Source organism: Cariama cristata, unplaced genomic scaffold (genome assembly GCF_000690535.1).
Source record: "Cariama cristata isolate BGI_N322 unplaced genomic scaffold, ASM69053v1 scaffold9930, whole genome shotgun sequence".
NCBI lineage: Eukaryota > Metazoa > Chordata > Aves > Cariamiformes > Cariamidae > Cariama > Cariama cristata.
In genome coordinates, this window is record NW_009593004.1 from 34,000 (window position 1) to 58,317 (window position 24,318).

Genomic DNA, 24,318 nt, shown 5'->3' on the forward strand with positions numbered 1-24,318 from the left:
GCTATTTTATTTCATTTTCAGTACTCGATCTTGGGTGTCCTCTGCGAACTTGTAACAGGTCTTCTTATTTGCAGCTTATGCAATTTCTTCAAAAGTGTCCTCAGTCTTCACAGCATGATATTAAAAAAGGGCCCTGGAAACTCACTATAAGCATTACATTAGAACAGTGTCTGCAGCATTTATTTGAAACATTCATTATACCGCAAGTATCAGGAGAAACAAAACAAACAGCAAACCCACAAAATTCACGATCTTAGCTCACAAAATTTACCTTTTGGTGTTGTGTCAGTAAGGACCAGATCTTCGTGGCCCTGTTCCACAACCTTGATGACAAATAACGGAAGCCCGTCCTTCTCCTCAATCGAACAGAGATAGCGACAGCGTCTGTTTGCGTATCTCATGCTCCAGTACAACCGGCTGGCCTCGTAACCCACGGGGAAGAGTGCTTTTGAGGAGTGGAAGGCCTGCATCTGCTGTGGCAGCAGCTGGCCGACAGCGTGGAAAATCAGGCTTCCCACACGGAAAGTGTGGTCACGTTCTCCTCGCTGAACGATGCTAGCGATCTGCCGCACTTCATCACGCTGGACGTAGACCCTCCTGAAGACTGCAAAGTAACTAAGTTCTTGCTCATGAGTTCCCTTTGGTTTGTGCATGGGGCAAAGCATGGTTTTGTCTTTAAAAAACATGCATTGTGCTTTAATGGCACAGGTAAAGTGATAAATATTGGTGCACCTTAACCTGTGACAGCCGCTGGTGGCACCCATTTTGTGACAAAACATGCATTTCATTTGCAAGCCTCTTCGCAGCGCTAGTTCCACGTTTATTAAGGCACCAGCTTGCGTCTCGTAGACTTCTGTAGACCAAAGAGCACAGTTCAAATGGACCCAAAGGTCTAAATCCAGGTTAAGAAGCCTTGCTGGTCCATCAGTTAATCCATCACCTTCCTCGTGACAGAAGCAACATTTCCTGTAGTCTTTAGGCACAGGATCCGGTTTAAGGGTCGTACCCAGTTTTTTAAGAAACTCATCTATTTCTTCTTCACAAGGAGGTTTGAATGATCCTTTAGGAATCACAATCTGAATGCTCCACTTTTTCCATTTCATTCCTTTCCATTTCTTACTTGGAGGCCGACAGTCATCAAGACTGCTGTGTATTGCTTTTAACCTAGGTTTTAGTTTCACCGTTACCTTAAGCTCATCTGGTTTTGCCTCTACCTTGGCTGCTTCAAATGCAGGGGGGAACATGATGGGGGGTGATGATGGTGGAGAAACTTTTTCCTGCAACTGAGGCAGACAGTGGACGTCCAAAGTGGAGATGTTGTTGCTGTACTGATGGAATGCTTTAGGTGGCCGCTCTTTCATCGGCGACTGCGGCAAAGATGGAACCGATTCCTGTGAAATCAACAGAAAACTCTTAAGGAAAAAATCTCAAATACTTAACCATTAAATGTATCTTGAAAACATTATCAGGTCAGTATGGAAGAAGCTACTCAGAATGCCTATACTCATGATGCAGCAACAGAGAAAGACGAAAACGACCCTGAGCCGTGTTATCACAGCTTCTGCTAGGATACGGAGTACTAAAGCTCTCCCAGTCAACCTAGAACGTGGTGCCCTTTAATGCAGAATAGGAAGCACAAATAATCCTTTGTCCAGGTTTTGAATGAAAAACCTACTCAATCACCATAGATGAGCTAACTGACAAAATTTAGTTCTTGGGTATTTTTAGAAAGTTTTGTCACAACACAAAATAGCCTTAAAACATGGGTCACAGAATTAACTTAAAGAGTAAGAATCTTGTTATTTGGTAGAAGGAGAAGATTTGGAATTACTGCCACATATTTTTCCTGGAAACAAGTGAGGAGGAAATTCCTGCAGGTCTCTAGATTAGACACACCTTGAGGACTTAACTATTCAGTTGCAGTAAACAACAATTATGCCTGCAGAGATTTGTTTAAAAAAAAAAAAAAGGAGAAAACAAGAACAAAGGAAGTCTAGATTAAAAAGTGCTTAATGTGGTTTGCATGATCAATTTTGAAAGAGTAAATGAAAGGATGAAGAGGCTGAGCATGACATTTAATTAACTTAATTATGTACATGCTGATACACTTGTACAGAAATGTTATCCTGCTTAACTAGTAGTGAAAATGAGCTACACGGGACACTAAAAGGATGTGGATATACACACATTTATCTTCTCCTCCAAGGTGTGGGTTTTTTTTTTTTAATTTCTTCTGAGAAAGTAAGTAGGATGTATTTGAAGAAAGGTTGCAAATTCTACAGTGAATACAAGACCATGAGAAAGCATTAATGACATAATGCTTGAAGCATGTGGCCTCTTCTGTCCACTGGTTTAGGGGAAAAAAGGTACCTTTGAACTAGAAAAAGTAGAAACTAAACTAGTTAAAAGAAGTACTCAAAAATTTTTATCTATGAGGAAATAAACTTAGCAGGATCATTTAGTCTTGAATGAAGACTATTCCACTTTTAATGATTAACCAAACAGAGATAAATTTAAGTCATATTCCCTTGAAATGGAATGAACCTGGACATACCAAGAAATAATGCCCTGGGAGATTTCTCTAAGGTGTCGTATACCCCTCGCAGTGTCTGTAGGTAAAGAACTACAGCATACTATTTGGGACCGCCTGAGTAAAATCCCTGGCCTAATTCTACTTTCAATTGAACAAATTTCTTAAAATGTCTTTATCCAGTAATTAGAACCATTGTTTCCTCATCACTGTCAGTTAGCAGGCTCTTAACTAGTGTTTTGGTAATCCATGCTTTAAAATGGCAGCTTTGCCCAAATAGAGTAATGGAATAAGACTATATTTTTCCAGTAACATTGAACAAATAAAAGTCTTTTGGCAAACAACTGTTCAGTTATTATTTGCACAGTTGTAATTTTTTTTTTACCATATAAGCCAAATCAAAATGCAGAATATAGCACTTAAAAGATGTATCTACGCTTTTGTACAATGTCCAGAGAACTTAAATGGCTACTTTCTGGAGACTGCATCTTCAAAGCCTGTGAGGACAGCAAAGGGCAGCTACTGTTCTGTCACGCATCTCTGTCAGACAGAAAGTTCTGCAAATACGAATTTTACTTCATGCTGCTGCTTCAGAATCTCAACAGCTGAATATACAGCAATTCATTTACAAATCTCTAAAACAAAGTGCAAACTTCCCCCTCACCTCCTTTCTGTTCTTCAAAAAAATAGCCGCAATAATTTCTGCTCACTAGGGTCTACTAGCATTTGATACTTACTTTGTTCTCTGAGTTTTTTGCTTGCACAGCTGCTGAATATAGAACAAAGCAGTTGTTGCTACAGAATACAATGTCCTTCATTTTATCAGAGCCTTCTTGGGAATCCTGGGAATCAAACACAGAAGATTATCAAAACTGCATTTTAATATCGTTCTTCACATAGTAAGTGTAATGAAACAAGTCTTCCAATCTGGCTAGAAACTCTTTATTTGTAGAACATTTGTGAAATAATGAGTGACACTGTGATATAAATACCTAATTATTTGACAGATCTAACGTTACCACAACCTACAACCCTGTTCTTCAGCAATTCTTGCCTTTAACAGAAGTTTAACAATCAAAATAAAGCATTCTACACCATGCGCCCATCTGCTCCACAGGCACACTTGCGAAGTAAAATCCATTTTCTTTTATCTTTAGATGGCAAAAGAACATCTCATTTCAGCCTAATCAAAGACAGATCATACTGTTTTATCTACTGATTCATCTGCAAAACATTACTGGGAATTCAGTGCTTTCTGACTACACGAACCCATTACTTCTGTATACAAATCGTGACTATATACCTTTGTTGTATAATTAGCTCAACCTCATTGAAAGAGCAATGGTACTTTCTGAATGAATGACGGTTCTCAATGTAAATACAAGACACTGACACCAAAACCTGATTCCTGCTCAAAAAGAGGACAAGTATTCTTGCTCTTATGACACTTCCCGACGTGGCAGTATAGCGTTGCCTTACAAATAAGCTCTTTTTGAATTAAGGTCCCTGAAGTGGTCATGGAAAGAGGTTAGTCTATTTTATGAAATCTACTGAAATTCATTTTACGTAAGTAACAACCTGGACATTTCTTATTTGTGCTACAAATGTGCTTGAATATCCCACCCTGAATTAGGACACACACAGAAGGGAGACAACAAAGAAACCTGGAAGTGGAAGCAGTTGGCATGACAAGCAGTAGTCTTCGTTGCCTTCACTTCCTCATTCACCATTACATGCAAGAAACTACACTTCCAGTGCAGTACCTGTTTAAGGAAAGGCAGGTCTTTGAAGGACTTCCGCACACCACTACCAAGAACCACAACTTTGCAATGAGAGCACCATCGAGGTCTCAATGCTGAGCCTTCCGCGATATTCTGACTGTGATCCTTATAGCCAGCTATACCTAGAAAATTGAGAAGTCTGTTAGAAGCTGTATCAGACTAAACCAAATTAATGAGAAGTCACAGTATTCTTCAGCGGTCTACAGAAGTAGCATCCTCCTGGATAAGGCATGGAAAGCAAGCTTTAAGCTATGTCCTGATGGGGAAATTGTTTAAACTAGACCAAAACTGTGCGAACAAGAGGGCAAAAATACATTCTTGTATAAGAACAGTACTACACGCTTAAACAACTATGTCAAGTGTGCCAGCACAGGAACAATCTTTCTGAATGATGGATTTAAAATCAGACTGGGCAAAAAAAAGAACCTAACAATGTTGGGAACTACTAAAGAAATACCTCACCGACAGTGACACAGACAACATAATGGAAATCAGGGATGGATCAGACCTATTAAGTTATGGTTAACACCAGGAGCAGGTCCAAACACCAGGAGCATGTCCACACGTACTGATCACTTAAGAAGAGAGAAGTATTATTTAGAACAAGAATCAATTCTTTCATTCTAGAGCATGAATTTATGAAGCTGAAATGCATTAATATTGGCTCAGTTGAAATTTTGGTGCTGAAAACTTGAAAGAATTAACACCCACTCACCATTGCTGTTTGCAGGAAATGGCACATTAGGCTGCTTCAGTCCGTAAGACCCTACGATCCTGGCAGGTCCCATGGATCCTGCCTGAGGACCCTGAAGGAGTAAGTGTTGCCTGTACTCCATAGGTGGGTTCACTCTGTGACTGTTGGCAGTTGCCATGGAGGATGGGACGTCTGGAGCGTTACTAACCTCGTAACTGTTGGGAATTCTGACGTGGAGCAGGTTGGAGAATGCCGCTACAACGCTACTAATGTTCTAAAAACAATAATAAAAACATACCTTTGTTTTCATCAGACAGGCAGTTAAGGTAGCAGTAATATAAATTATTAGAAGATTGCAACAGCTGCTTCATTGTACTATGCTATAACCCCTTCAGATTCACTATATGTATTAACTGATGTTGCACTTTTTGTATGTAATACAAGCTTATTTCTTTTACCTCAGCAGCTGTGGGATGTAAAGTAATTGCTACAGATATAAGGCCAGATTTAGGACCATTCTGGGACGGTCCAAGCTGAGAGGCAAAGAAGCCAGAACCAGGTAATGCTCCTGAACTGGGTTCTGATTTTATGTAATTCCTTTTGGCTTCTGAACCTGAAAATAAAATGAAATACACCAGGTTAATCCTACACGCATCTGAATGCAAAAAAAAAAAAAGCCCACTTCTAACTGTTCGCCATCTCACCTTTTCCAGTACTGCTAGGTAGGATGGGAATGATGGGAGATGGTACAGGTTCTGGGTTCTCCTCCTTTACAACCGACAAATCTGGATACCTACTAATTTCCATTCCCACCACGCTTTCAGGAGAGGAAGAGGGAACAAAGCTGTCAGGAGTGTCCCTGTCCTCACAGTGATCTTGAACCCTGGAACAAAACCCAAAAAAGCTGTTGTGGGAACAGTCTAAAAACCTTTGGTCAGCCAAAGTTATAAATTGTGACAGGGCGCTATAATGAACTTGCTTCTTGCTACTAGTCATGGAACGCAATTACGTTGTAGGCCATTACTTCTGGGTATCTCATACCCCATTGCACACGGTAGTTTCTTGGGAAAGATACATAAAGAAAAACAGAGGCAATAACAAAGCCCAGGCTCCATCACAGAACTGTCTGTTCCCCATGGCTCCATCTACCTGTGTAAAAAATTAGAATTTAATATTTAAACTTTCTGGCTTAAGTGTATTCACTGGTCCATCCTCCCTCATCCATGCATAGGCTTCAGTGCTTCAAAGACACCCAACTTTTGGTCAGGGAAGTGAAAGGGAGGCAAAAGGGAAGATCTTTGTAGGGAGACTCACTTTCTAGCAAGCATTTCTCACACGGTAACAGAAACCGAGTAGAGTTGGGGAGTTTTCAGGCTGACTCTTGTACAGTACTGCTGTCTGGTACAGCAGTCTTGTACTGTCATAGTGCAACAGTACCATTCTGCTGCAAGAAAAATACCAATTTGTATCGTTTTCTTCCACTTTTAAGACAGCAAGGTAATGAATTCTTAACAATTTAACAGAATCTTAACAGTCTAGCAATGGCAGAAGTCACCCATTTCACTATGCTGCTCTCTACTTGTGGAATGCTAAGAGTTAACCAGGACAAATTATCCCATTACATTCTCTGCGCTTCGTGGCTGCGCAGAATGGATTTTGTTTCTTCATACCTTCACAGTCCCATCTCCTATTAAAAGATCACACAATCTGCTCCAAATACGTTTTTAAAGATGTCAAGGAAAACCTACCTTAACTCCTCCTGATTGTTGTGAGGTGGTGTTGGAAGTGAAGCAGGAACATCCACAGTTTTAGGGCCCTGAGCCATTGCTCTTGCTAATAAATCATCTTGTGGTCTGAAAGGCAACTGGAACTGCTTTGGTCCCAGAGCTTTGGTAACTAAAACCAGAAATGCACAGCACAATGAGACATCTGTACAGCTCTTCCATTGATATACACTCTGTGTATCAGGGTATTGGTGGTTCCCTGATACAAACAGGGTGTTAGAGCAGACAGTAACGCCACTCTCATCCACTTGTAGTTCTATGATTTTTGACCATTCATGATTAATCTCCCGATTTACAAAAACCCGCAAATTTGGAGCAAAAAGGGCTTGAAAGGCTTTTCAGTGTGCCTTCTGCCAGTATGAGAGGACTTTAGTTTTACTTAAAAGTATCAACAATTTTGTAACAACAAAGGAAAAGGGGTGGGGAAAAAAAGGATGTTAATCGCTGAACAGTCCTTATGAAGAGGCAGTACAGTTTTATTTAATAGAAAGCTATTTTAACTGACCAAATTAGAAGCATCAGAAAATACATACTCGCTATGTACAAAGCCTGCTGAGGATACATTTCGGGTATTTCAACTAACTGGCTAGTCATTTGTAGTGGACCGTACAAAGCCTGCTGAGGATACATTTTGGGTAGGCTGCTTTTAAGCTCACCCAACTAACTGGCTAGTCATTTGTAGTGGACATAAAGAATTGATTTTAAGGTTTTCTTTTTCATTTCTTCAGAGCGTTTCTAGCTCTCAACATGTTTTCAAAAGGGAATAGGGAAGGGGCTGCCATTTGACATTATACTGGTATAAAATAAAGCTGGATAATAATGATTACAACCTCAAAGGGTCTAGGCATACTGCTTTTATAAAAGAAGACCATAGCAACTGAAAAGCATCCCAGTTACCTATTTTGTAATTTGCTACAACCTTGACTCACTCATTACCATGAAGATGATCAGAGGGCTGCGGCACCTCTTCTATGAAGACAGGCTGAGCGACTCAGGGTTGGAGCCAACTCCAGCCTAGAGAAGAGAAGGCTGCGGGGAGACCTTAGAGCAGCCTTCCAGTACCTGAAGGGGCCTACAAGAAAGCTGGGGAGGGACTTTTTACAAGGGCAGGGAGTGATAGGACAGGGGGCAATGGCTTTAAACTGGAAGACAGAAGATTTAGATGAGCCATCTAAAGAAATTCTTCCCGGTGAGGGTGGTGAGGCTCTGGAACAGGTTGCCCAGAGAAGCTCTGGATGCCCCATCCATGGAAGTGTTCAAGGCCAGGCTGGATGGGGCTTTGAGCAACCTGGTCTGGTGGAAGGTGTTCCTGCCCATGGCAAGGGGGTTGGAACTCGATGGTCTTTAAGGTCCCCTCCAACAAAACCATTCTATAATTACAGAAACAATACATATTACTCTTACCATCATGACCTCCTAACATACCAGCCTTGCCAGCAAGTTCCTCAGTGGTTGCGAAGCCATTTACCAACTTCTGGCATGCCACTGGAGGTGGTGTGGGAGGAAGAGAGGCTGGGGGTGTCGGAGGATTGCTCAGATTGTTCTGCTGCATGAGATTAAAGAACCATAAATCAGCCATGCAACACGGGCCGGAAACTTGCCTTGTTCTTGTACTAGGTAATGTAACCCACTCACATACTTTTACACCCAGAGGTAGCACTGCTAAGTAGCGATAGTTAATTCTCAAGTGAGTGACCAAGTATGTAAAAGTATCTACTATAAAAGACACAATGCTTTGCATTTCTTGTATCAATGATACTATCACAGAAATAGTTTACATGAGGAGTATACATTACTGAAAGAGGATACAGCTAAATTATTTACAGAAAGGCACAAAGAACATTTTTAGGACTGGTCTGGAAACCCCAACGAGTTCCTACAGTTTAAGCAAAGGTCTGACACTAAGATTGAGAGAGCTGTTCTGCAGTGACTCTCCATCACCATAAAGAAGTCAGCTTACCCGATCTTCACTAAAAGGGAAGCTACCTCACATTCAGCACATTGAAGCAGTTACCATGGAGAAGCAGATACTCTGCAAGTTCACACTCGTCGCTAGCTTACTTAACTGCCCGTATTTTAAATGACAAATGAGAACTTCAGTATCTGTTCTTGTTGCAGTCATGCCTACAAAGCTAGTACTCATCATTCACTTTTGACCACCAACTATTTCTGCTAGGTCACATTGTCAGCTTACATGTCATGTAAGGCTGGAGTAAACATCACTGTTTTTTAACAAGTTACTAAAGTTTTCACATTAGGGCAGCCAAGCAGCAAATTTGATTCTGTCTGTTCACTATCTTGCTGCTTTCCCAATACTGCCACTCTGATCTCAGAGATTGAGTTTTAAATTCTATGGGTTATTAGCTCGTCAACAAACAGTATATTTTGTTCGAAGTTCTCAGGTTCTTAGTTAGGGCTTAGCGGACAAATAAGGAAAATCTATTTCCCATTTAATTCACGTTAAGAAATGCTTTAATGCCTTCAGTGACTTTGCAAAGTCCTGAGAATTCAGCCTTTTCCACTTCATAAAACTGTAGTTACAATTTTCACTATTTAGGATCTATTCGTAAAAGGAATACTTGCAGTTTTTAACTAGCTTACAACACAGTTTCCAGAACCGATTTCCACTTTCAGAGAGTAAACCAATGCTGACTGTTTCAACACTGCACCATATATCTACTCTAGCAACAGAAAATTATTTTCTTCTGGTTGCATAAAAGGCAGGAACTCTAACCAACTAGTAGTAATAATGTCATGAACTTCTTTTCCCACAGAGAGCACATAATAGAAACCCAGATTAAAACCGTACCTTGTAAATGAGCTGAGAGTAGTAATCTGAAGCCCCATCAAGAGTAGCACTACCAAAACTTCCTGTAAGTCGATTTCCACCATTTAGCTGGCCACTGCCATAGGGAAGAAAGTGTGCAAAGCTCACCCCAATTATTGGTTCCATCAAAGGAAGAAGAGAAAGCTGCTATATTAAAAGAAAAAAAAGTTAAAATTAATTCAGAAATTAATAATTGTGGAAGTTTTCATCTCCTCCACCCTGTACTCAAAATTCAACTTAATGATCAACTTCATTTCCACCATGAGAAGTCTACTCTTTCAATGTCCTCTTGATGCATTATCCAGCACCTGTACACCCACCTGTTTTAACTGGATGAATGTATCGGCGTTAGAGTAAATAGCTTGCTTTTCTTCTTCCTCTTTTTTTCTTTTCTTGGACCGAGGAGCTGCCTTCTCTCCTGTCCTCTGAGTTCGCTTATTTCTCTGTTTCTTGGTTTCAGGTCCTACATCTGCTCTCTGAAGCTGACTGTTACTACATCCAAATGCACCTTGCATCTGGTTTCCCGCAGTTTGCTGGTATGAAAAAAGAAAGCGAAGCAGAATTACTGACATTTTAATATACAGTTCATTCAAATTTACTGCATGATAGTCTAAAAGAACATGCACAGTATATTATGTCTCACTGATAATAAACTGTATTTTACAGTTTGTTTACTTTGCTGTCTCTCTGGCAACTGTAACCGCTGTACTGTCCCTACACACAGAATTATGACTTATCGTTACCACCACTGACATCTGAAAACATCACTAAAACCAGACCAGAAACATCTTTTTTTTAATATCCCCTAAAATAAAGTTACATGTGCATGCAACCTTAAGAGATTTTCACAAGGGTATAATGAAAGGCAGACTTAGTTACAGAAAAAGGGCGTGTAAGTTAATATAATACAAATGTATTTTGAGGTTATAAATAAAAACAATATTGTGAAACACTTCTGGATTGTACCATTTGCTTAAATACTTTTAGTACAAATTTGCGAAGTCATTTTTCACATAAAAGGATAGTTGTGCAAATGCAATCGGAATGGGACTCGGTAACGCAATAGATAGTGGCAAGCCAAAAGAAAGTTCAATTTCTTTTTATCAATCGTTATTTTAAACAGCTCTATACGACCCCTACCACAAGTACTCTCACCACTATTCCTGTCACACATTCCTGTTTTAACCATGGATCTTTTAACAGTTACCTAAGCTACCCGCTGCTCACAATTACCTTTATTTCTATCAGTCTTTATTAATTTTGAATGTGATTAAATTTTGTTCCAATGATGTATTTAGAGTTTAGGCAGTCATAAAACAAAACTGAGTAGAGAGTAAAGATTACAATGAAACAACCAACAAATCTAAGTGTATCTGACCTCCAGAGAAAGCAATTTTCTTTAGGTCTGCTTTTAAGAACGTTATAAATTATTAAATCATATAATGCCATTAATAACAAGAATTAATGCTCCATTCCATTAAAGTAAAATCAACTAGAGAAATATTCCGTAACACAGAAATCCAGTCATTTTAGGAGATTTAACAATTTCACACTTTTGATAAAAATCCCAGAGTATAGTTTCTACTAAAATTAGAGATAATACATGACTTTCACAGGCAAAAACCAAGCACGGAGGTGGCTCATTCACAGAACACTCCGAATGGTGCAGATGAAGGAGTGTGAAGCCCAGCCCTAAGACTCCGCAAAGGCACACAGGTCATCCTACACATGACTCAGGTGGAGTCACAGAAGGCAGCAGCATACAGACATACCAGATACTGTACAGAAACATACTAGTAGGCAAATAAGAGTCATACTGTAAAATCTTCCCTTAATCTTGGTAAATACTAGGAAGTGGCATTTTTTAAGATGATTATCTACAGAAAAAATGGGTTTTGCATTTTAATAATTTCTGAATACACTGATCTAGGAACTCACACTAAAATTTGTTCTTTTTTGTAACACAGATGATTCACTTATGGAGAAAAGGCATGAAGGGAGGTAAAAACTCCTTAAACTGTTTATTCCGCCCTTGTGCAGGTAGGGCGGAAGATTATCTCCCCATCTTTTCACAAATGCCTACGGTAAAGGCACAAATTAGCCTTCAATTGTTGATGACCACCATATAACAAAACCAGCAACAGGCTCACCATTCCTTCAGCTGGATTCTGCTTCTCTGTTAACTTCTTATCCCCAGAAGCCTCCTCTTCTGTTCGGCCACTGTTCTCCGATTTCTGATTTAGAAGAGATGAGGACTTCTTATTTTTAAGCAGGTGTTTCAGCAGTTCGTTCCCTGACTCCCCTTTTGCTGCTGGAACGCTAGCTGGTTGTGCTGGACTCTGAGCTGAAGAGGCAGGCTGTGATGTGACCTTCTCTTCTTCCACCTTAATACTGCTTGGATTTTCTGGTTTAGGCTCAGCTTGACCGGAGCATTGATCAGTTTCTGCCTTTTCTAGTTTAACTTCCTGAATGCTGGTAGGTGTATCTGTTTTAGCCTTTTCAGTCTCTGTATTTACACTTGGCTGTTGCTGTGGCAGACTGCTGTTGGGGAGCTTACATTCCAGCTCTGGAGAGGTCTGGCTTTCTCCTGCATTTGATGTTGACGGGCCCGTCGACTCCACTGACTCTTGTTCATCTTGATGACGTGGAAGTTCGTTGGGGGTGTTAACTGTGGGGGTGGAGGTAGAATCAGAAATGGTCGGAGTTGATGGTGCAGTTATATCTGAATGTGGAGTTGACGGGGCTTTTATTGACTCCGCATCATCGTCCTTTTTCTTTTTCCGTGTCCTTTTCTTTTTTCCTTTCTCTTCTGGGATGATGTCAGAATACAGCTGTATGAGAGACTGGCTTGATCCAGGGAAGTTTGCTGCCTGGGGCACGCTAGTGTCCGAACCACATGGGGCACCGCTACTGAGTACTGTAGATGAAGGTACAGCAGAAGCAAATGGAGGCCTGACTTGGTTCTGCGTAAAGGTAGCCCCAGGGAGATTCCCGTGAGTTTGTTTTACATTGTGGAAACTAGGGGCTCCACCTGGAATAGCAGATGCATCAGGTCCAAAAGTTGTAGGTCCCACTGGCCTTCGCTCACTGCTTTGCATAAAATTTGTGGCAGGAGGTGAGGTCACAGAACCTTGTTGCAGAATTTGCCCCATTTGTTGCTGTTGATGTTGTGGAGATTGCTGAAGAGGTCGTGGAGTTTGTATGAAATCACAAGGCAGATCAGAATTAAAGAAAGGTATCTGAGATAAGGACGTTTTGTTATTTAACTCAGACCCTATCATACTGTGCTGTTCTAGTTCCATTCTCTGCTGTAAAGCCCTCTGTCGATCTACCTCCTGCATAAGCTGAATGCGTTGCCGTTCCTGTTGCTCTCGTAAACGCTCCTTTCTCTCCCGCTCTTGAAAACTTTCACTAAAAGGGTTATTGTCCTCAAACTCAACCCTCGGTGGTGGCCCTGACTGTGCAGTTGCATTTGGACCAGGCACAGGAGCTGGTGTACCAGGAGTAATTGGCAACGGTGTCATTGGAGGCTGCATCCTTGCTGGATTCATGGAAATATGACTTGCAGGGGCATTTGCAGATTGCCATCCAGATAAATTTGGCATTCTGGTTGGGTTGGATTGCCCAGGGATTACCACTGCATGTTGCTGATGCTGGAGCTGTTGTGCCACCATGGGGAAGTTTTGCTGATTCATTGCTGGTGATGTTCCTCCTGGAACCATTGGGGGTTGAGCCTGGACGCCTGGCATTATAGCATGGGGTGCCATTCCACACTGCTGCTGCTGCTGCTGCTGCTTGATTCGATATTCCTCAATTAGTTCTGCATGCTCTTTCTGCTGCTTTCGAATCTAAAAATTAAAAAAGTCATTATTCATCTCTGACATGTACTGACTATGTAAGTGGCATAAAACAAGTAACTCACCATCATAATTTCAGTAGACCATGAGCCTCTGGCAAAAATAGCATTTCTGCACGGTCTTATTTTCTCTGCCTTTTTAAAGCTAAATAGCCATTATTTCATTAGAAATACTATCCATCCCAAAATTTTAGAAAAAATAACACTGCCTCAAAGTTCCAATTACATACCAAGACTGCACTGTGCTAGAGCACATACGAACCTAAACCAAAAGTGATCCTTGTCCTACTGATCCTATCATCTACCCATAGGATAACAATAGCTGGGGACAGGAAAAAGGAAACGGTAAGATGGATGATCTTTACGCATCAGTAAGAATTTTTAAAAGATGTAATTGAAAAGGAAAAGTTTGCAGGAAAACAGTGAGGCAGATTCCCGTTTATTCACAGGTAGATCCTCAAACATCACATAGCAGACAAAAATGGCAACCGCTGCTTGAAAATTTTAAATTTTAGGATGAAAATAAGCTCGACTTGGACACTAGAAGTTAAGCCTAGTTGTTTAATTTTAAGGCAAGGAGGAGAAGCCAATGGAAGGATATGACAGTGTCAACCAGACAAGAAAGAGCACTTCAGAAACACAACAGATACCTAACTACACTGCCCTCTAAAAAAATAAAAAGACTTGTAATCCACTGGTTAATAATATATACATTACAGAAAATCTCTCTCACTTCTATTCATTAGATTATGAGTTCCACAACTTCCATTTGTTGTTTGTACTGATAGAAAAAGTCTATAACATAATTAAAAATGTTTGATAGCACTCTCCTTCATCTGGGACAAGGGATGAGCCAAAAAGCGCAGGATAACAGAGATATTACAGGATACACTCCAGAATGCAGGACAGATGCACACAAAAAGCTATTTACACAGTAATCTCAGGTCCAACATGATTTATGAGCTCTGGTTTGGCACCGACACTGCGAGATAAACAGTGCCACTGCATAAAGCCACCAACTGGATCGATCTGCATTGCACGGTCCAGTGCTGCAGGACTTCTCCATGGGCATACGGCAGTAAACTTGTGTTGGCTCTGTATGTCCATACATTGAGGCATCCAAACCACTAAGCCCTCCAGGATCTGCAGCGGTGGATCAGCCATGTGACTGCACTTGGAATGACCTGGCATCTCAAAGGACCAGCACTGACTACAATCAGCTGGACCTGAGCCGACCTACACAGATCGACCTGGATATTTTAGAGGCAGAGCTTATTAGCACAGGCACAGTGCCACACCAAAGCAGTGAAACTGCCCTTGCTGCGGAGACAATATGGTAGTGTCTGCAAAGCTCTGTGCCTGAGCTAATAACCCTGTCAGACATAAGCTCATGTTGCACAAAGTCAGCTCCGGTTTCTCTGTGCCTGTGTCCAGGACCAGGAATCCACAGGGATCTGAGAGCTCTTTCCTCTATATATACATATAGAGACTTTGCCCTTTTCACAAACTAACAGAAGCTTGGTTACAGAGAAATTACTTGATCTGATTTGGGAGAGTGGTGAATTGCTTCAAATAGAAGGTCCTTAAAAATGTACTTTAATAAAATCTTATTTAAGCTCCTACTAGGTATGTAACAAACTGCTGTTTGGGATGTGGATGACTGGTCTAAATCAGTGGTTGAAGGGGAGCAGAGGGTATTTACCAGCAGTAAATGAAATTTAAGTTAAAAAATGAAAAATAAAAGAATCTTAATTATGGGGCACTAAATGAATCTGTCAGCAATGTCAGGATTAGCAGCTGTTACTTCAACATAACTCCACCGTAAGACCAGACTGATGTATGTATGATAAAGATTGGTTAAAGTGAATTTTTTTTCATTTATTCTATTCGTGATTCATTGTGGAAGGGGAAAAAAGATAAAGGAAGAGATGATGTAGACAGAATTTATCTGCACCATCACTCTTCCACATAGTGAAAAGACAAGCCAACTAATATTCCATCCAGTGCATATTTTGTCTTGAAGCAACACAGGAGCAAGAACTTGAGGGTCAGGTATCACTTAGGACTTTCCAAGCAGCCTGCTGCCAATTTTTTCCCTCCTATTAATAAAGCATAATTCTAAAGCATTTTCATGTTCAACTAGTTGATCCTGACAATCATGTCAGGTAATTTATAAACAATGTCTTGAGGAACACAGCATTCAATACTGTTGGTCAAAGCATAATTTATAAAAGTTATCACAGGTTTAACTTTAACCTCACTTACTATAATCACAGTTACAAGATGTAGCCAGTGAAATTCCAACTGAATATAAAGAAAGAAAAACAAAACCCAGTGAAGGTGGTTACACATTGGAACATGAGCCTGAAGAAGCTGGGAAATCTGTACAAAACTTGACCGACAAGGCACTGAGCAACCTGATTTAACCGTGAAGCTAGTTCTGCTTTGATCCATAGACTAGATGATCTCCAGATATCCCTTTGACCTATATTACTCCATGATACAGTAACAGATAAACACACTGATGATCAGCGTCTAGGAACTAGACAGATGATAAAACTAGACTAACACTAGAGATATAATGAAAAGAGATTTTCAAACAGTAACATTTAACTGGCATATAACCAAGAGGTTCTGATTACGTAAGGACACCTGAAAGAGCTGAGTTATGAGGTTCACTCAAGCCTGAAACAAAGCCCTGCATGCTAAGACTTTCCTCTGAATCTTTCATTTATGCTTTTCATGGTAACAGGAACTCTGTTGCAAGTTATTTTGCCAAGCAATTTCCCCTCTTCCCAAAGTACTGAAACAGCTTTTTATCATCATGTTTGCCATCTACAACTCCAGTATCACTGGCAATCCAGAGTAACACTGTTAGACACAAAAAATATGATAGGGAGTGGCTTCCTTTAAACAAGCATTTCAATTTGCCTTTTATAAGATTTAAAAGAAAGAGTCATACAGTCATAAACAGTGTGACAGTTTAGAATTAAGGTGATCAGTTTTGATTCCAGATGATTACCTGTTCCAGCTGTTTTTGGACCATACTTTGCTGTTCAGTAACATGTTTAAGCTGTTCTGCGTCTTCTTCTGGGAACTCACGGCCAGCTTTCTTGGCTGTACGCTGTTTTGCTGAAAGTGCCTTTTTTGACTTTCTGTGTGCTCCAATTTGCTCCTCCAGGTACTTCTGTTGCATTTGAAGAAGTTGTTGTGTTTCTTGCAGCCATTCCTCATATTGCTTCCTTTGTGAATCATCTAGAGAGAAGGGAAATTAAGTATGATCTCATCCTGGGGGTGAGCTCTCCTTCTATTCTTTAGAGATGAACTTTAACAATCTGGTTTCCTCCCTTATTTTAAGAAACCATTGAGCAAGTTCAGTCAAATTTGACATAGGATTTGGTATCTCAAGAGATTATGAAGCTCTTGGAGTGATCTGAGTAAAGGAGACAGAGATCCAACATACAGCATTTATTGAGAGAAAGTAGTTTTAACACAGTCTTTTAATTTCAAGGGACACCAGCCCGCTGTCTAGCCAGTAAAGATGCGCTTGCTAGCCAGAGAGCAAATGTAGCTTTGAAAGCCGCTACATAACCTGGTGGTACCCTGCTTTGCCACAGAAGAGGGGACATGGAAGACCTCTGGAAGTACTCAGGTAGAGGGACAGAGATTAGGGAGTAACGACGCAAATTTACAGGAAACACGGCCTCATTAATTCTGGTGTTTGCAAAAGAGTTTTGTACATGTAAGGTCTACTTTTATTACTACTTTTAAGAAAAAAAAAAAGTAAATGATAAACATCCATCAAATACTCATGAAATAAAAGACAGATACTGTCTTTGTAAAAATAACTTTCTGTCAGTCCTCTGCACAGGGTCTTCAGCACCAGTGCCTTTTCCTCTCCACAAACAAATGCCCTCTCATTCAGACTGTAACTGAGACATTACTCTTTACAAATGAGAAATGCTCATCTGCTATGAGCAGTCCATTGCTGTCAGCAGTTTTTCTTGAGGCAAAACAATCATTTCTGGTAACGCTTGATCTGCACTAAGCCCAGAAGATGAGAGAAGGTTTGGCGATGGTATCATTTGTCTCCTGATCGCATTGTGGCAATAAGCTGGGTAACCAGCAATACAGCATGGATCTTCCTTGTAAAGAAAGTTTGTTTAATAAAGATACCTACAAGACGGTATGATTTTAATATAAACACGTCCTCCTTGTGCTCCCTAACACCTTCTACTTTAACAGTCACTGCAGTAGCGACAGCCATCAACTCCAATGGCTCAACTAAATCAATTCACAGAGCTAGTTACAGTCTCGAGGGGTGCCCACTCTTTCAACGATAAATTCTGCAAAACTAATCACATAACCTGAAGGGACAATTGAGCGGAAACGATGGAGAGTCACTGCAGATGGGAGCGAAATCAAAGTGCAAATGAAAGTACTGAAATATTAACAAGTTCCAGGTAAGAATAACTACTACTGAAATGAGAAAGAGATTTTCTCAAGTGCTCAGAACCAACCCCCTCCAACCAGAGCGAGGCCAAGGCTGACTGCCATGTCAAATCTCACCAGAAATTAATACAGACAATACTGCAAAAGCTCCTTATTGCATACTCAGTGCTCCTACTCCAGTTTCCGGAAAAGGTGAAGGTGTTTACTTCTGTTTCTTACTCATAAATATCAAGTAAAGTTTTTGCAGTGATAGAAACACTTTTTTGTACACAATCTTCCTCTCCCAACATATGCTCAGTTTTATTTTCTGCTAGTAAATCTTTCTCATCATAGAGACTAGGGTTTACAATTGATCTAGGGCAACCAGAAATAAGAACGCAAAATCCTAGTGCTCTATATTTCTGCTTTCAACACTTGTGGTTCCCAGTCAGTCTTGCTTAACTAATGCCTGGAAAGCTTTGATTGGTATTTGTTAAAATAACAATTATGCTGCACAAAACTTTTTCCTTCTGAAATAAAAAAAAACCCTTCAATACAGACTGTTGTCCTCACTGAGCTCAGAATATTACAACACAACCAAAGACCAGGTTTTTCACATAGCAGTTTGTCAGTTAAGAGGTTACTGTTCTCATGCAAATCCAAATAATGCTAATTTTCTGTTTGTTCCTTTTCCCTCTTTCCTTATGGTGTTTCTTTGAGATATAGCTTCTAGAAAAAATTGTTAATAGCATTTACTATGCACCCCTTTATTAGCTGGTATCGTAATGATGAAATAATCCCATTTTAAAAGGATGAATTTTGGAGAGATAGGATCCATTTATGGATATTTTATTTTAAAGAAAACAGAACTGTAGAATGAAATATCAACATACAATAAATTACTAAATCTGTACTTACTGACAAAACCAGGACCAAAATTGGGAGGATTAGGTCTAGAAATCTGAGGTGTCAAACTTCCGTCCTAGAAATTTCAGTAAAACATACAGACAAGGATATTAATCATGATTCAATTAAAAAAAAGAACAACTAGTTATCATTATTAAACATCTTTGTTTAAACCCAAATATCAAGTTCTATTACCTGTGCAATTGCCTGCTGCATATGATTTTGGCCTTCGCTGGTCTGAGCCCCTGGCACTGGCTGACCCATAAAGGGAAATCTATTGATATATAAACAGAAAGTGAAATTACAACCTTTAAAACTGGTGGGTATTTTAGAGAAGAGACCTTTTGTATTACACTGAACTTACACAAAGCATCCAAATATTTTATAGACATTTGAACTTCTGTACCAAACTTCTCCAACATCTAGAGAATATTAATTCTCATTTGATGCTACAACACTTTGCTCTTGGTTGAAACCACTGTATTTTACACTTTTCAGAGAGATGAAGTAAACATGAGGTACTGTGCTAGAACAGTGAAGATGCACAAAAAACCCAAATCCTGGATCTGTATTTTAATATATTATGATTTAAAAAAAAAAAAAATAATGGATTTAGATATCATGGTCACCAGCACAGTCAACTAGAGTTGGGTAAATATATAGCTCTGGTAAGCCATGTGTTATCATATAACACTGAGGAATGTGTTAGGAAAGAGGAAACACACTGTTTTAAGGGCCACATAAAAAGAAAAGGTGCAGATCCTTTCCGGCCCATAGACTCCCCACGTATGGTAGAGGTAGTCATGGTAAAGTCTGCACAGTTCATAGCTCCTTTTGTCCTCAGAATGGATTGAACGAGAGGATGAAACTTCCATTACTTGGGCTAAATCTTAATTATACTTAGCGTTAAATGATATGCTGCAACATGAGGTTTAATCGTTACACGGCCATCAAGAGTTTTCAAACACAATGCATGGGAGATGTGTCATTACCTAACTAGTAAGTGGGAAAATAAGAAAAACATCAACAGTGAAGCCATTTTGACCATGCTGACCCATGACATTACAACTGGAACACAAGTCTGATGCATTTTAATACTTTTTATAGTTTCTACTGCCACATTGGTTTTATTCTTAGGAGGTAACCTTGTATTAGCATGGACTATGAACTACATAACAAAAAGATAATTTTCCACTTTTAAATTTTTTCTTTTCCTCTGCACTGTTTCCCCTAGCTCTATCACTGCCTTTTACGTTTTGTAGCCCTAAAGAACGGTATCAAGTGTTGCCTACCTGTTCATAACCATTGGTGGCATCCCCATGTTACTCTGCGCCATGACTTTATTGATCCCCTTAAGAGCTACCATTTTTGCTTTCATTATGGGATCAGTAATTGCATCAAAGTCTATAAAAGAAAAACAGTAAAAGTGAATTACATAGCTGAACATTACAACTTATTAACTGGAACTGACTTGTTGAAATCTAGTTCATGCATAAATCATCAATAAAACAACATAACTGCATTACTATTTCACATTACTTGTCCTCTCCACTTTGAAATTCACGGTTAACATGTAATTTCATATATCTTCTAAGGAAACCTACTCCAGCAGCAACTGTCCTTGTATTCAGCCACAACATACAAAGAAAAGCAGGTCAGTCCGAGAAGAGCTCCAGAACAAATCTGGCCTATGACCCAACAGATGAATAAATTCCAATTATAGGTTTAAGAACCAGGAAGAATAGTTGTTTCTGTGAGTTCAGTTGGCAAAAGTGACACACCACCACTAACGTACTAAGAAAATGGCTTAGTTGCTCTGCAATTACGAGGAGCACTACAGGTAGAAAGGCACACACCTCATGTAGCATCTGAAAAGACCATAAGCATGGTGAACTCTGCCTTTTTGCTGTCTCTCCCGTTAGATGCCTCACACATGAGCAGGATAAATGGAAGTACAGAATGGCTGAGGTTGGAAGGGACCTCTGGAGAACATCTTAGCCACCTGGAGTGGCTACAGCATGTTCTAGCCACACTACAAATACAGAACTGTGACTTAGGGGGTAGGTTAAATTTGTCTTTTGAACAAACAGCCTTGATGGTGAGCATAGTTACAAGTAATGCTTTTCTCAAAATTTCATATTTCATTAATAACAATTAAATGATAGTGATGGTCTTGATCTGAACGCTCAAAACTGCTATGTTACACTAAACGGTAAACGAGTTTGTCTTAAATGCTTTTAGTACGTGCAGAATTATTTGTGATGTTTCTGGGCCTTGTCTAGACTGTGAGTTAATAATACAGCTTTTGAAGATCCCTTTCTTTGAGAGTTACTAAACACTGCAAAAAAATGTAATTAAAAAAAACACAAACAGAAAACTGATAGATCAAATATCAAAAGGTCAGCTACTACACTTGATTATTTAATTTTGTTTACAAAAGGTGCATTTACTCCCATATCACGTATGAGAACCTAAAGAGAATATGCAACAGACCTGATGTCAAAAAAATCAGCACTACCCTGATCCTGGTAATGTCAACAGGAGCCTTGCCATAGAGTTCAGAATTCCACCTACATGCTCAATTTCCATGCTCCCATTGTACCTACTAGGCTGGTTGTTTTTTTGCTAAGCCATCTTCAAGCTCCAACATATCTACCTGCTTCTTTCAGTGCTATGGTTTATTTAACAACTTATTGTTGTATTTTTAAAAAAACTAACCAGAACACAGACCAATAGATCACCCACATACCAATATTGGGGAAAAATGGCTCTGAACGTTGGCGAATCATGGCTTGCATCTGCCGTTGCTGCTGCTGCTCCTGTCTCTCCTGATCCAAAAGGTCCTGCAGAAGAAGTGGCTGTTCCTCTAGCAGAAGCGGTCTCTCTCGATTTTGTTGTTGAGCTAATGGTTGAGGGAGCATTATCTGTTGGGGCCCAGATATGCCACTGGGACCAGGACGGTTTGTTACAGCCACAGTTTGATTAGATGTCTGTCCTGTCCCAAAGTTATGATTAGATGATTGACCCTGAATAAATCCTGGATTTGGTGACCCTTGAGAAAAATGATGGTTCATTCGTGGAACCATGGTCAAATTTGAATTTAAAGTGTTTTCCAAGATCTGTCCACCAGGTGTCATTAGTGTTTGTGGAATACCTGATGCATGGTTCATTTGTGGTGTTGGCAAAGATTGAGATGGAGATCCTAGAGTCCTTGCTTCAGCATTATCTGAGCTTTCATTAGACAGCAAACTTGAGAGGACTGGTGTGGACCCAGAAATACTGCAGGAACTTACTGCTCCTTGAACAGGTAGTGGAGCAGATCCCTGAGCATCTGGACTAGGCACAGTTGATTCTTGACTAGGAACAGCAGTAGTATTGTCAGGGAATTCTGGGTTAGCAGGCTGCGCAGGAGCCTTTTCTCCATCCTTTAACTCCACTTCAGCAACCTGTTGAGCACTTGTGGATTCAGCATTTCCATCACTTTTTTCGTTTTCATTCTTCTTTTCCTCCTGATTGTTTGGGGAAAGTACTTCTGTTTTAATTTCATTTTCTGTAGCAGATTTCTTCTGTGGAGATTGGGTCTCAGGAGGGGAAACAGTTCTATCACCTTGTTCTTTCTGTTTTGGTTCTTCTGTCTTGCCCTGGATATCTAGTTTGTCATCAATGGGGACACTAAGATCTAGTTCTTCATTAAACATTCCTTTCTTATCCCCCACATCAAGGTCTGGGTCTGTGTATGCAATTATATCAAATTCCCCAGATCTTAGAAGATCATCAAGGTGAGGATCGTTGGTTTCCAAATGACCTAAAGTGTCCAGTTCATCTCCTTTCCCATCCTCTGTGTCTAGATTCAGATTTTCCAGATCCTCATCATCTAAATCCTTGACTTCAACGCCATCAAGGTCTTTCACATCCAAATCTTTCACAGTAGGATCATCAGGATCAAGCTTTTCTTCTAGACCATCACTTGGCTGGCTGGGAATCTGTAAATTTGCAGATTCATCGCTTGGTGCAGATGCAGACAAAGACGGTCCTGGGAATGCATCAGCAACTGGTGGATGACTTAAAGAACGTATTACAAGTGCAGGTGGGTTCTCAGGATTGATTTGATCCTGCTGCGATTGTGTCATATGCTCCAAACTTGTAGACATCTGCAACTGGTTAGGTATACCTTGAGAATTATGTCTCAGTGGTTCTGCCTGTCTTGGGCCTGGAAATTCCTGCCTGGGTATAAACCCTGCATGTCGTTGATGTTGTGCTGCTGCATCCATAACATTTGCAGCAGAAGGATTAAAAGGCAGCCTTGGCCTCCCATCAGGAGCTCTATGACGTAACTCGATAAATGCCTGACCCAATATATTGTGCTGTTGAACTGGAATTCCCTGTGGAGGAAAATGTTGAGAGATCCCAGATGTATTATTTAGTTGTGGGTTGTTCACTGGCCGAGGCACATCAATAGACAGAGATCTTCTCAGCTGTGGTGGAACTCCAGGGCGTTGCATTGGCTGCTGAGGACCGAGGAAACGTTCTTGACCTGAAGGTGGACCATGGCCACCTCCTGGAAACCCATATCTAAAATACAAGTATGAAAGACTCGATAAACCTTTTTCTCAGGACTGTCTAGTCTGGCATATTTGACTAAATAACTGTTCACCAAAATGCTTTACACGATGCATTCATTAAGATATTTAAATAAATATTTGGACTAATTATGCTTACATTTAAATGAGCTTTATGACTACAATAAAATAATTGCTTTAATTATGTTTAATAAACAACCTGTTTTCAATTCCAGTAATAATAATGGATAGACATCTCTGACAGTAAGAACTATCTCAGTAAATAAACTACATGTTAATGCAACTCAGCATAAAAAATAATACTGTGTGGATTCAGAAATTACTGAAAAATAAATCCAAAATATTGAAAATAGTATTTCCTGAGATGACAATGGATGTCAATACTGGTATTCATTTTACATCATAGCATTCACTGTAAAAATAGCATAGACAGAAGTTGACATTTGATTACGTATTCACTATAAATGAAAACAGGCATATTACATTCATTCATTATTAGATATCAAAGCTGAAGTCAGACCTTTCACTTTTTTTTTAAAAAAAGAAAATGCCCCAAAACCATGGGCAACAAGATCTTTCAGGTCACATAACTTTCACAAGTATTGCAGTTTCTCCATTTTTATTTTGGATAAATTCCCAATAAAAGACAGTGTAAAACAGGGTTAGTGTAAAACACACATTCTAATGTTACAGATGCTTACAGGAAAACTCACTGTACATACTGACTTTAGGAAGATTACCAGCTACTGTAGGCAACACAGATGATTTTTCATCAAAAAACCGTTTTCTAACAATTTCTATAAATGTAGAACCACACAGGTAGGATCCTGGTTTTAAGACATCAAAGAGCTTACCTGAGACCATGAGGTCTCATCCCCATGGCATTCACATCGCCTGGGAACTGGGGTCTATTGAACTGCCCATCAGCA

General features: G+C 39.9%; 1 protein-coding gene across 1 annotated transcript in view; it reads right to left on the minus strand.

Annotated features, from left to right (window-relative positions):
• LOC104166867 (histone-lysine N-methyltransferase 2C-like) overlaps positions 1-24,318 on the minus strand; it is a 120,859-nt gene that overhangs the window by 5,712 nt on the left and 90,829 nt on the right. The window contains 16 exon segments of the mRNA XM_009706995.1: positions 272-1,391; positions 3,268-3,372; positions 4,294-4,433; positions 5,027-5,279; positions 5,464-5,618; positions 5,710-5,888; positions 6,754-6,901; positions 8,194-8,335; positions 9,937-10,149; positions 11,767-13,464; positions 16,495-16,727; positions 18,822-18,885; positions 19,005-19,083; positions 20,102-20,213; positions 21,559-23,381; positions 24,244-24,298. Coding sequence (XP_009705297.1) covers positions 272-1,391; positions 3,268-3,372; positions 4,294-4,433; positions 5,027-5,279; positions 5,464-5,618; positions 5,710-5,888; positions 6,754-6,901; positions 8,194-8,335; positions 9,937-10,149; positions 11,767-13,464; positions 16,495-16,727; positions 18,822-18,885; positions 19,005-19,083; positions 20,102-20,213; positions 21,559-23,381; positions 24,244-24,298 — 6,519 coding nt within the window.